At 40.6% G+C, this 13,352-nt stretch overlaps 1 protein-coding gene across 4 annotated transcripts; it reads left to right on the top strand.

Annotated features, from left to right (window-relative positions):
• The first annotated feature begins 1,117 nt into the window (after positions 1-1,117).
• On the top strand, positions 1,118-11,109 carry LOC119897429 (complement C1r subcomponent-like). 4 transcript variants are annotated; one of them, XM_038711124.1, is made up of 13 exons: positions 1,118-1,327; positions 2,506-2,719; positions 7,614-7,791; positions 8,266-8,406; positions 8,523-8,728; positions 8,828-8,975; positions 9,076-9,194; positions 9,341-9,419; positions 9,510-9,644; positions 9,754-9,822; positions 9,908-10,113; positions 10,205-10,413; positions 10,646-11,109. In XM_038711124.1, the coding sequence occupies exons 1-13, from the start codon at positions 1,260-1,262 to the stop codon at positions 11,031-11,033; spliced, it is 2,160 nt and encodes a 719-aa protein (XP_038567052.1). In that variant the 5' UTR covers positions 1,118-1,259; the 3' UTR covers positions 11,034-11,109. The 4 variants fall into 4 exon arrangements, with proteins under 4 accessions (XP_038567052.1, XP_038567054.1, XP_038567055.1 ...); XM_038711126.1 differs by lacking the exon at positions 1,118-1,327 and having other exon boundaries at positions 2,581-2,719; positions 7,360-7,791; XM_038711127.1 differs by lacking the exons at positions 1,118-1,327; positions 2,506-2,719 and adding an exon at positions 2,726-3,322 and having other exon boundaries at positions 7,360-7,791.
• Positions 11,110-13,352: the final 2,243 nt, after the last annotated feature.

Here is a 13,352-nt window from a genome sequence, read left to right on the forward strand (position 1 = left end):
TGAAGCAGACAGAAAGTGGAGATCTAACCACATCAATGTCACACTGACATGTATACCTGGTATTGTATAACCTTATGCTGTTTAATAATAAATAAACTACCTTGTCCCTTGAACTTGTATTGAAAATCTGTGATAACTAATCTAGGATGCTTTAGTTAAAACATGAACATGAGATTTCTGTGTCTTTGTAAACCTAATTTCTGTCTGTCTCATCCAGTCTGTGGACAGCCTACAAAACTCCTCTCTGCCTATCAGAGGATCATTGGAGGCAGCAACGCTCCAGACAAAACCATCCCCTGGCAAGTGTTACTGAGTGTAGATGGACAAAGAGCAGGAGGCATGGTGATTGCAGACCGCTGGATTATGACTGCAGCTCATAACCTAAAGAATAAAGAACAAGAAGTATCAAATGAGGCTGTGCGGGTAGGTGTATATAGGTGTTATCTCCATGCAAATTGCCACAATTTTGTTTCATGCATTGATGATTTTCTCCTATTCTGTTGATTTGCAGATTTACATGGGACTTACTGAAATTAAAACCGAGAGTCTCTCTCCTGTGTTTGCCGCCTCTGTCCACGTTCACCCTGACTACAACAACCTCGATGATGACTTAGACTACAACAATGACATCGCCTTGATCAAGCTACAAGACCCAATCATATTTAACTCATCTATTATGCCTATATGTTTGCCAGCAGAGGATGCTACATACATCACTGGGAGGATGGGGTAAAGAAACAACTTCTTGGTTTAATTTCATAATGCTACATAATCCATTTAATAAATTATTTAAATTCTCTGCTTTTAGTTTTGTGACCTCAATAACTTTAGCCAGGATTCAGATCTTCTTTTTGCCTTTTTCTCTTATTGTGCCAACATGTGAATCTTCTGGAGACACTGATTTGCTTTGTTCAATTGAATTCACCATAGCTGTCTCTACTAAATTTTTTTCAGACTGGTTTCCGGCTTTGGCGTTACAGAAACAGAACACAAAATACAGATTTTAACAAATAAACTGAAGTATGTGCACCTTCCTGTTGTGGAGCAGGAGACATGCAGAAATTCATTCACTTTGTTGAAGAGGACCGGTGACAATATACCAAGTCTGACAAATAAAATGTTTTGTGCTGGAGTCCCTGAAGGTGGGAAGGACTCCTGCCAAGGTGATGCTGGAAGCCCCTTTGCCCTGAGTGACAACGGACATTTCTGGGCTGCTGGGATTTCCAGCTGGGGCATTGACTGCGGTCAACAGGGAACATATGGAGTCTACACCAGAGTTGCCACCTACCTGGACTGGATCAACAAGACTATGCAGGAGAATTGAAATGTAAATTTTCAGTTACAAAGTGATTTGAAGATATTGACAAAACAAAAGTAAACTAACACATCTACAAAAAGAGAACAAATTTTGCTCTAAATATAATCTGCCTTTAGTTTTAATAAATACTTTGTCACAAAAAGCTATGAATTAAGATAATCTTCTAGTTAACAATAAAATTATTATCAAGTTGTAATTTCAACTTTTCATGACAAGAACCATTTACTTACAATAAATAAATTTACTTACTGTAAAGTCATTGCATTGTATTGAAATCTCCCGTAAAGCATTTTTAAATAAAGTGACTTACATGTCCCTTTTCATGCAGGTATCTCAGATTATTCATAGATCGTCTCACTGGTAAAGTTTATTACTGGATTAGTGCCTTTTTCAACTCCCTCTCACAGATTTGGTGTTTGTCAGTCACTGTAATACCTTGCACTATTTGATATTGTTGTTAATTACTCGGTGTTTCTACAGTACTAGTTTGTACTAGTTACTTCATCTCTCTTCATGAACTCTCCAAAATGGTAGGCTCTCCTTCCATTAACGTTTTTGCCATTCTTACTGTACTCTGCAGTATGCTCATAATGTGAAACTTACTGTACACAAACTTTATTTTACTTCTCATTTTTCTAGTCCACTTAGTCAGTTGTGGAGCCATTATTGGCCCTGTTCTTCTCCAATTCATACCTGCATTTAATTTTGCCAAAACAAACAATCCCTGGAGGTTAAATTCCATTGCAAATTCTACAAACCACAGCCTGTGTGACATTATGGTCCATTTGTGCATGAGACATTAACCTAAAACAGCAGTCACACAGAATTTATTGCAAACATGGGATGGACCTACTGTGTAATATGGTAAGCTTGGGCAAATCTTTTTACCTGCATGTTACATGTTTTAGTTTAGATTTTTTCTTTTTCATGAATTTCTCTTTGTTTTAAATTTAAGTATATACACCATATAAGTGGAAGTACATTACATCCCTGTCCATGAGCAGTTTTTTAAGGTTGACTATAATGCATTTCTCAAAACACCATACACAAAACTAAAGTTGTGAATGTGAACTAAATGTGGTTCCAAATGTTAAAATTGATTGTATTACTTTGTTTGTTCTTTTTCTGTTTGCATCAACTTTGGACCAGCAGCTTTGTCACAACTCTCTGTTTATGTACAATTCCAGGTTTCTGTGTTTGTCAGTGAGTGAGTGCTGGCAGCTGCCCAACTCTGAGCCTGTAATACATGGGGAGGTCCAGTCTCCTCAGTATCCCGGGCCTTACCTTCCCAACCTGCTGAAGGAATGGGACATCTTGGTTCCTGAGGGCTACCAGATCCAGCTGTCCCTAACAAACCTGGATATTAAAGCTACTTTGGGCTGCTATCAAGACTCACTGACGGTCAGAGTCATACTACAACCTAATATTATACAATATTCCAAACAATAGATCAGTGTTTTTGTACTCAAGTCCAGAACCTGAATTTGAAACTTAATATTTATTACTTGACTTTGAATAGTGTAATGATGACCTGCACAAATTGGGTTCATAACTTGGAACCAGGGACTCAATCACTTTTTCCATCCATCCATCCATCCATCCATCCATTCATCCATCCATCCATCCATTTTCTGCCACGTATCATGGACAGAGTTGTTTTGCCAGCAGGCTAAGCAAGGGAATCCAGACGTTCACCTCCCCAGCAACCTTTTCCAGGTCCTCCTAGGGTATCCTAGGGTGTTCCCAAGCCAGAAGAGAAAAATAATAATCCCGACATGTTCTGAGTCTTCCCCAGTCTCCTACCAGTTGGACATGCCTGGAAGACGTACTTCAAGCTCCCCTGGGTGTCCTCCTAGGGTATCCTAGGGTGTTCCCAAGCCAGAAGAGAAAAATAATAATCCCGACATGTTCTGAGTCTTCCCCAGTCTCCTACCAGTTGGACATGCCTGGAAGACGTACTTCAAGCTCCCCTGGGTGTCTGAGCTGCTTACCATATCTCTAAGGGTGAACCAACCTATGGATGAAACTCATTTCAGCCACTTGAATCTGCAATGTCTATCACTACCAACTACCCAAAAGCTCATAACCATCAGATTCAGAAAGAGCTTTGTTGCCAAATAATTTTTACACATACAAGGAATTTGCTTTGGTGACGAGGTGCCAAACATAAATATTAGGGCTGGGCACGTTTATGCATTATTATCGCGTTAATTAATTAAAGCTGACAATTATTTTATCGCACGTTAACGCAATTATTATTATTATTCACTGGTTCTGAATACACATACAATCAAACTATGGGTCACAGGAGGGGTGGGATGTTGATCATCCTGCAAATCACCCACCCAAACACGTAGTGGAGGGAGGCTTCGGGAGACTATGCTGGATGCAGCATGTGGGAGAAGTAGATAAACAAAAGCTAGACAAGCGATCAAATGCCATAGCGATGCCATAGTTATGCTGTGGCAGTGATAAATAGCTTTGGTTTTATTTGAGTATTAATATTATTATTTAAGTTGAGATTCACAAGAAATACTGTTCAGTTCATTTCAATTCAAATTTATTTAAATAGCGCCAAATCACAAGCGCTTTTCATAAAAGAGCAGGTCTAGACCGTACTCTATGATGCTATTTACAGAAGCCCAACAATTCCCACCAAGAGCAAGCACTAGGCGACAGAGGCAAGGAAAAACTTCCTTTTAAGAGGCAGAAACCTCGAGCAGAACCATGGCTCAGGGTGGGCGGCCATCTGCCTCGACCGGTTGGGGGTGAAGGAGAGAGAGAGAGAGAGAGAGAGAGAGAAAGAGAGGGATGGAAGGAGAGAGAGGGGAGGGAGGCAGCCTACACAATATACACACAGAGGTACAGACAGTAAAGGTGATGTTGCTATAGACTAAATGAAAAATGGTATAGATATTTATAGTAGTGTTAATGATAACAATCGTAATGTTAATGATTATAATAACAATAATAATAATAGGACTAGTAACAATAGTTGTTGTAGCAGAGGGTGTCGAGCAGGAACACGGGGGCAGCAGGTGACCCGCAGCCACAGATCCAGACTCCACAGCTCCAGAGCCAGAAAACCTGCAGGAAGTGATAGGAGGAGGGGGACGAGAAAGCACAAGACTACCGGAAAGGGGAGAAGTTGTGTTAGTAACATGCAATAATGGGATGAGGTTGCATACAGAGGGAGAGAAAGAAGAGGAGAGAGGAGCTCAGTGCATCATAGGAAATCCCCCAGCAATCTAGGCCTATAGCAGCATAACTAAGGGATGGTTCAGGACTCACCTGAGCCAGCCCTAACTGTAAGCTTTATCAAAGAGGAAAGTCTTAAGCCTACTCTTAAATGTGGAGATAGTGTCTGCCTCCTGAACCCAAACTGGAACCTGGTTCCACAGGAGAGGAGCTTGATAGCTGAACGCTCTGGCTCCTAGTCTACTTTTGGAGACTCTAGGAACCACAAGTAACCCTGCATTCTGGGAGCGCAGTGCTCTGGCGGGGTAGTAAGGTACTATGAGCTCTTTAAGATAAGATGGTGCCTGACTATTAAGAGCTTTGTAGGTGAGAAGAATGGTTTTAAATTCTATTCTCAAGTTTACTGGAAGCCATTGCTGAGAAGCTAAGACAGGAGAAATATGATCTCTTTTCCTGGTTCCTGTCAGAACACATGCTGCAGCATTCTCGATCAGCTGAAGAGTATTAATGGACTTTTTCGAGCAGCCTGATAATAAGGAATTGCAGTAATCCAGCGTAGAAGTAACAAATGCATGGACCAGTTTTTCTGCATAATTTTTAGACAGGATGTTCCTGATTTTCACAATATTACGTAGGTGAAAAAAGGCGGTCCTTGAAATTTGCTTAATGTGAGACTTAAACGACATGTCCTGATCAACGATAACTCCAAGATTCCTCACAGTGGTGCTGGAGGCCAGGGCGATGCGATCAAGGGAAACTATATCTTTAGATAAAGCATCACGGAGGTGCTTAGGCCCCAGAACAATAACTTCAGTTTTATGTTTAACATTAGAAAATTACAGGTCATCCAGGTTTTAATATCCTGAAGGCACATTTGAAGTTTAGCTAACTGATGAGTTTCATCTGGCTTGATCGATAGATATAACTGAGTATCATCTGCATAACAATGAAAGTTTATGGAACATTTCCTGATAATTTTGCCTAAAGGAAGCATATATAAAGTGAAGAGGATTGGTCCGAAGACAGATCCTTGTGGAACTCCATGACTAACTTTGGCATGCATGGAGGACTCATCGTTAACATGTACAAACTGAAATCGACCTGATAAATAGGACTTAAACCAGCTTAGAGCGGTTCCTTTAATGCCAATGAAATGTTCCAGTCTCTGCAATAGGATCTGATGATCAATGGTATCAAATGCAGCACTAAGATCTAATAAAACCAGTACAGAGACAAGTCCTTTGTCTCCTCCAATAAGGTCATTAGTAATTTTCACCAGCTGTCTCTGTGCTATGATGAGCTCTAAATCCTGACTGAAAATCCCCAAATAAACTATTGCTCTGTAGAAAGTCACACAGCTGTTTAGCAACTGCTTTCTCCAGGATCTTAGAGAGAAATGGAAGGTTAGATATAGGTCTATAGTTGGCTAAAACATCCGGATCAAGTTTGGGCTTTTTCAGAAGAGGTTTAATTACAGCTACTTTAAAGTACTGTGGTACATAGCCTGTTGATAGAGATAGATTGATCATATCTAGTATAGAAGTGCTGACTAAGGGTAAAACATCTTTAAGCAACCTAGTTGGGATGGGGTCTAAAAGGTAGGTTGATGGTTTAGATGAAGAAATTATTGAAGTTAGTTGGTAAAGGTTGAGGGAGGCAAAACAGTCTAAACATATATCTGGTTCTACAGCTGTTTCTAAGGTTCCTGAGTTTAGAGATAAGTTGGTGCCAGTTGAGGGCAGGTCTTGGTGAATTTTGTTTCTAATGTTAGAATTTTAGCATTAAAGAAGCTCATGAAGTCGTAACTATTGAGAGATATGGGAATACTTGGCTCAATAGAGCTGTGACTCTCTGTCAGCCTGGCTACAGTGCTGAAAAGAAACTTGGGGTTGTTCCTATTTTCCTCTATTAATGACGAGTAGTACGCTGCTCTGGCATTACGGAGGGCCTTCCTATAAGTCTATAAGTTAAGACTATCTTGCCAAATTAAACGAGAATTTTCCAGTTTGGTGGAACGCCAATTCCTCTCAAGTTTCCGCGATATTTGCTTTAATTTGCGAGTTTCCGTATTATACCATGGAGCTAACCGTCTTTGTTTTATTATTTTCTTTTTTAGAGAGGGCTACAGAGTAGAGTGTCATTCGCAGCGAGCCTGCAGCACTATCAACAAGATGATCGATTTGGGAGGGACTGAAATTAGCACAGGAGTCCTCTGTTACTTTGTGACTTGATAATGAATTTAGAGCTGATGGAATCGCAACCTTAAATTTAGCTACAGCACTATCAGACAGACATCTTGTATAGAATTTTTTGCCCAATGGCGTGTAGTTCAGCAATACAAACTCAAAAGTTATCAAACAGTGGTCGGACAAAGAGGGATTCTGTGGGAACACCACTAAATGTTCAATTTCAATACCATACACCAAAACAAGGTCGAGGGTGTGGTTAAAACAGTGAGTCGGTTCATGAACACTCTGAGAGAAGCCAATGGAATCTAGCGATAAACGCAGTACTAAAGCTGTCATTCTCAACCTCCATATGAATATTAAAATCCCCTACAATAATAACTTTGTCCGTTTTAAGGACTAAAGTTGACAAAAACTCTGCAAATTCAGATAAGAATTCAGAGTACGGACCAGGTGCTCGGTACACTATAAAGAAAAGAATTGTTTGCAGTGATTTCCAACTTGTGTGCGAAAGACCAAGGACAAGGCTTTAAAATGAGTTATAATTTATAATTTATTTATAAATTAGAGGGGCAATACACCGTTTTCCAGCAGAAAACCATTGCCTCAAACTTGGAGGACTAAGACTGCTTTACACTTGTCTGTAAAATGTCACAGTGCATGGTGGCGGTCATGGTCTGATGAAGCCAACAGAACCACATCATCTGGTAAGAGCACCGAAGCAATTCTGAGGTCCGGTCACCACCTTTACGTTTGACTTCCTGCCAAGAACACAGACACAGCTTTCACTCCTGTTATGTAAGGACCGGATGGCTCGTGCCAGTTGCCCCAGTACACCATACTCCTGCGGCGAAATGCCTCAGCATGTTCTATGATCTTACAGTGTCTTTTTTGCTCTTTGTGCTTTTCAGGTTCTCTATGATCAAAAGGTCTTGGGGAAGTTTTGTGGCCAAGAAAATTCAACTGATCACCCAGGCCAAGAGCCAATCCTTTCTCAAGGCAACAGAATGACTCTCATATTTCAAACAAGTAACTCCTCTCCAGAGGTCCAGCAGCACATTGGCTTCTCTGCTACCTACAAGGCAATAGGTAAGAGTTTTTCTGGTTATTTCACTCTTCCCTTTAATGAACGGTGTCCACCAACCTTCAAGAAGTATTCCAACAGTAATTTCCAACATCAATAATAACAGTTCTTCAATTTCTTTCATTGTCATGTACAATTACAGTGAAGCAGTCATTAGTAATGAAAGATATCAGGCTCCCACCAGTGTCCACTAACGACAGCATCACTTTTCAAAGAATCAAATCAAATGTACTGATTTCTCAGTAAATTCTCCATTACTGTTCCCTTTGTGTCCTGGGATTTGTTCAATCATTATGTGTCGATGGAGCAGTTCCAAGATTTGCTTCTGTACATGACGTTGAAACAGTTTTGATCTTGTGTTGATCAGCTTAAGATGAGACTTTTCAAGTTCACAAATTAAAACTAAGCCAAACAATAATACAATAACCTAAATTAAACTTGAGGGTAGGTTCTGCCTTTACTGACCTTCTCATTATCAGACATAGATGAGTGTTCAAAACCAGTCTCTGGAGATGGCTCATATCCCCTCTGCTCCCAGATCTGTATCAACACCCCCGGCTCTTACCGCTGCTCCTGCCACCATGATTACAAACTTCATTTAGACCAGCACACATGTTTGTGTGAGTACAGTATACAGTAAATGCATTCTTCTTCGTATGTGCCTTATTGTGTGTTATCCTGTGAACTGCTGAATATCTTCTTTTTACAATAATATGTTCTTTTGCCCCTTGTCCAGTATCCTGTGGAGGTTGTATATTTGATAAACATGAGGGACATCTGTCCAGTCCAGGGTACCCTCGTCCTTCACCTCCTTTTCTGTTCTGCAAGTACATCATCTCTGTGGAGCCCAGATTCACTGTCACTCTCAATTTCACTGACAACTTCCACATAGAGAGCATGGACACTCAGCAGGGTCCCAAGTGTCTACATCACTGGCTGCAGGTATTGGCAAAGGGCTTCTTTACAACCAATGACAATAAAAAGAGGGCAACTCTGATATGTCTCAGTGTATATATAAACTTTCCTCTACTGCTGTCATAGGTGACCATTCCAGATAGGGAGCCCATGAAGCTGTGTGGTGGAAAGAGTCCAGGTCTGATAGCTACAAATTCCAGTACTGTCAGACTGGACTACCACACTGATAATGAGGGCCTGAGCCACGGCTGGAGCCTGGACTACAGCACAGATGGTGAGGGACGAAGCAAGAAAGACACAGTGTTTTGTTTGGATGGTCACAGTTTTTCAACTGTAAATATGTGACTGATGTTTGGTTATGACATCCTTTGTAGTTGTCAAATGTCCATTTCCGGGGAAAGTGACTAAAGGCAGAGTGACTCCTGTCTTGACTGAGTATTTCTACAGAGATTACATCTATGTGACCTGCGACCGAGGATACAAGCTGATGATGGTTTGATGTTTTCTGTCTTTCACTGTTCATTTGTTGACACCAAAATAAGATGTTGCTTAATGTCTTTCTGTTTAAATTTCTTTATATTTTGAAGTAGACAAACATTCATCCAATATATTGCATTCAGTCAATCCACTCATTCTCAGGATGGTCGAAAAATCAAGACATACTCATCCATGTGTCAGAAAGACAGACAGTGGCACCTCCCTCTGCCAAAATGCCAGAGTATGTCTGTTTTAATAAAGAAAACAATACAATACAATTTACTGTTACACTTGGAAAATATTAATATGTCTTTATTTTGTTCTTCTGCAGAAGTTGACTGTGGAGAACCCGAACCTTTGCTGAATGGAGGAGTGACCTTCCTGTCTGGCTTTCAGAATCAGTATGGTTCTGTTGTTCAGTATCACTGCAATGAACCTTTTTACTCTCTCCCTGGGGGCGTTAATGGTGAGATATTTATGTATATTATTCAAAAAAATATAATTATTAAAAATGACAAATGTTAATATAGATTAACTAAAATAAATGCCAATTTATTGTTCCCTCTGGTCTCCAGTTAGTTTCACCTGTGAAACAGACAGAAAGTGGAGATCCAACCACACCATCACTCCAATATGTATACCTGGTATTGAAATCCTTTGATACCGAAGACGCTTTATTTAAAACAAGTCTGTATCTGTGTGAAACTAATTCATGTCTGTCTCATCCAGTCTGTGGCCAGCCTACAAAACTCATCTCTGCCTATCAGAGGATCATTGGAGGCAGGGAAGCTCCAGACAAAACCATCCCCTGGCAAGTGTTACTGAGAGTAGATGGACAAAGAGCAGGAGGCATTGTGATTGCAGACCGCTGGATTATGACTGCAGCTCATGTCCTAAAGCATAATGGACAACAAGTATCAAAAGAGTCTATACAGGTAAGTGGCTCTAGATGTTGTCAGCATGCCCATTGCCTTCATTTTTAAAATATACATATAGTGTATTTCCTCCTATGCTGTTGATTTACAGATTAACATGGGAGTTACTGATGTTAGTCAGCTCTCTCCTGTGTATGCTGCCTCTGTCCACATTCACCCTAAATACAACAACCCCAATGACTTAGATTACGACAATGACATCGCCTTGATCAAACTGCAAGACCGAATCACATTCAACTCATCCATTATGCCAATTTGTTTGCCAGCAAAGGGTGCCACATATGTCACTGGCATGATGGGGTAACAAACATCTCCTGAGTTTCATTTCATAATGCTGCATAATCCAGTTTAAACATTATTTATTTTTTCCGCTTTTAGTTGTTTGAACTCAATAACTTTACCCAGCATTTAAATCTTCTTTTTGCTTTTATCTCTTATTTTGCCAACATATGAATGTTCTAGGTAGGAGACTCTGATTTGCTTTTTTTTTTAATGAGTTCACCATAGCTGTCTCTTCTATATTTTTTTTCAGACTGGTGTCCGGCTTTGGCCTTACAGACACAGCCGACAGCCGATGGATTGTCCCAAATAAGCTGAAGTACGTGCACCTCCCTGTGGTGGAGCAGGAGACATGCAATAATTCAATCACTTTGTTGAAGAGGACAAGGAAAAATGTACCAAGTCTGACAAATAACATGTTTTGTGCTGGAGTCCCTGAAGGTGGGAAAGACTCCTGCCACAGTGATAATGGAGGCCCCTTCACCCTGAGTGAAGATGGACTGTTCTGGGTTGCTGGGATTGTCAGCTGGGGGGTTGACTGCGGACAGCAGGGAACATATGGAGTCTATACCAGAGTCGCAAACTACCTGGACTGGATCAACAAGACTATGCAGAAGAAGTTTACTAAATTTAATCACTAAGTTATAAAATGTGGTTTGTTGAACACAACCAGGGACAAATATGTCTAAATAAAAATAAATGAGGAAGAATAACTTGGCTCATAATGTCCTTTTTTATTCATCTTACAATAAAATGATGAAGGTGAGGTACAGAACTTCAGCAGCCAGATGAGAATTAGATTTATCTCAAAATGTATAGCAGGTAACTTGGTCTGACTTTCGTTTGGTGCTGGGCAGGTAGCATAATGTGAGTTTAGTAAGCTAAAAAGGCTTGCTAAAAACAGCTGCTTGCTGCCACTGGAAATTAGGTTGATGAGAGCAGTAAGGACAGGTTGTGAATTGTAAAACCAAAATTTCATACTTTTGCACGTTAAAGGAGAAGTTTTGGAATATAATTTGCTTTGTTGCCAAGAGTTAGATGATTTTGAACTTTGATGCCACGCTCATGTCTGAACTTTATAGTAAATGTTGTGAAACTACAGCCAGCAGTTGATTAGCTTAGCTTAGCATAAAAAAAGGCTGGAAACAGGGCGAAACAGGAAGCTTGCTTTCAGCACTTCTAAATATCACTAATTAACATATCATAGCTCATTTGTTTAAAAAAATATATATTTTCTGTATAATTATGCTTTTCTTACCTGTGGACAGAGCCAGGCAAGCTGTTTCCCCTGTTTCCAGTAGTTATGCTAATGGACTAAAGGGTGCCATTTACGTTGGAAGTCGGAGGTCGGAGGTTGGAGCTGGGAATGACGTCACACCTGAGTTGATGGTGTTCCAGTACAATAATAGATTTAAGTTGGAAAAGGAAGATTGATGCCTCTGGCCATTGTTAACAATACCAGTTGATAACAAAGCATTACACCATAGCAAACAAAGCAAACACCATAGCAACATATCTACAGATATAAGTTGGACAGGACTGTATTTAATGAGACACAAACAACGCACAACTGTGATAAACAGTACATTTCTACAGCTTTCACTGCTGTTGATTCCAGGAGCAGCCATCTTGGATTTTGAGGTCAGGATTGGTGAGGTTCTCCTGACTTAAGGGGGCGTTCCAGCTAAAATTTCCGACTTGGAACTCAGAAATTTCAACTTTCCATATAAAATGGAACACAACCATTATGCTAAGCTAGTTAACTGGCTGTTATCAATCACTTTGCAAAAGGGCCAATAGCCATAGGCAGCTCTGTCCCAATTCACCCTTCGCTAAGCCATGCTTTGAATATGCAAGCTGGCCAATGACAGCGCAGTATAGGACTGGTTCTAACTGAGGTGGCTGCAGTCTAGGGCTGACCCCGAATAGTCGAAGATTCAATGCTTCGATGGGCGGAGCCTGATTGGACTGTCAATCTTAAAGTCGAAGCTTCCCAGCGAAACAAGGATCATGCCATTTTGGCGATATGGTGGTCAATGTCTAATTTTACATAGAACTACCAGTTTCCTCCCAGTTTAACTGTCTACCAGTTAATAGACAGCCTATTACAATATACACTTCAATATTTAATGCCCTAAATGAACCTGTAAAAAGAATAAAACTTTCAATAAATGTTTTTAAAGCGTGTGAATAAATCCAAAATTGTAACCCTAACCCTGGGTCGTCAGTGCGCATGTGTAGGCGTAGCATGTGTGTAGTGGCGGAAGAGTAACACTTGCTGAAGAGACCGAGCCCCAGCTTCACTGGTGTTGTGCCGAATTGTCCGCACCTTGCAGGACTTTTGGATAATTTATCCCCGTTGATGAACCACACAAAGAATATTTTATCATTTTTAAATAGCCAGCTGCTTGAAATGGACCACGATGTGCAATGCAGTCACCGCGCACAAATACACACGATTCGACTATCAGTCGACTATTGGCAGGACTTGACGATTCTGATTTGACTATGTAAATCCTTAGTCGAGGACAGCCCTACTGTGCTCCATTGACTTCTATGCAAAACGTCCAAATTTTCCAAGATATAGAGACCATATGGGTGGTAACTGCGCAATGGATAATACACATGCCTTTGGTGTGAGAGACCAGGGTTTGATTACCACTGTGACCCATCCACCATTCTGTCTCTGAGCAAGACACTTAACCCAACGTTGTTCCAGAGGTGTGCGACCTCTGACATGTATAGCAATTGTAAGTCGCTTTGGATAAAAGCATCAGCATCAGGAATAAATGTAATATGATGCCTAAGGGGGTGGTGATGGTGCATAGATAAGATGGTTGCCTTTGGTGTGGGAGACCTGGGTTCAATTCCCACTGTGAGACATCCACCTCACATTGTGTCCCTAAGCAAGACACTTAACTCCTACTTTCTCCAGAGGCGTGCAACCTCTGACATATATA

The sequence above is a fragment of the Micropterus salmoides genome, unplaced genomic scaffold (genome assembly GCF_014851395.1).
Source record: "Micropterus salmoides isolate LMB-PRFRI ecotype aquatic unplaced genomic scaffold, ASM1485139v1 Ms_hic_scaffold_11, whole genome shotgun sequence".
Taxonomy (NCBI): Eukaryota; Metazoa; Chordata; class Actinopteri; order Centrarchiformes; family Centrarchidae; genus Micropterus; species Micropterus salmoides.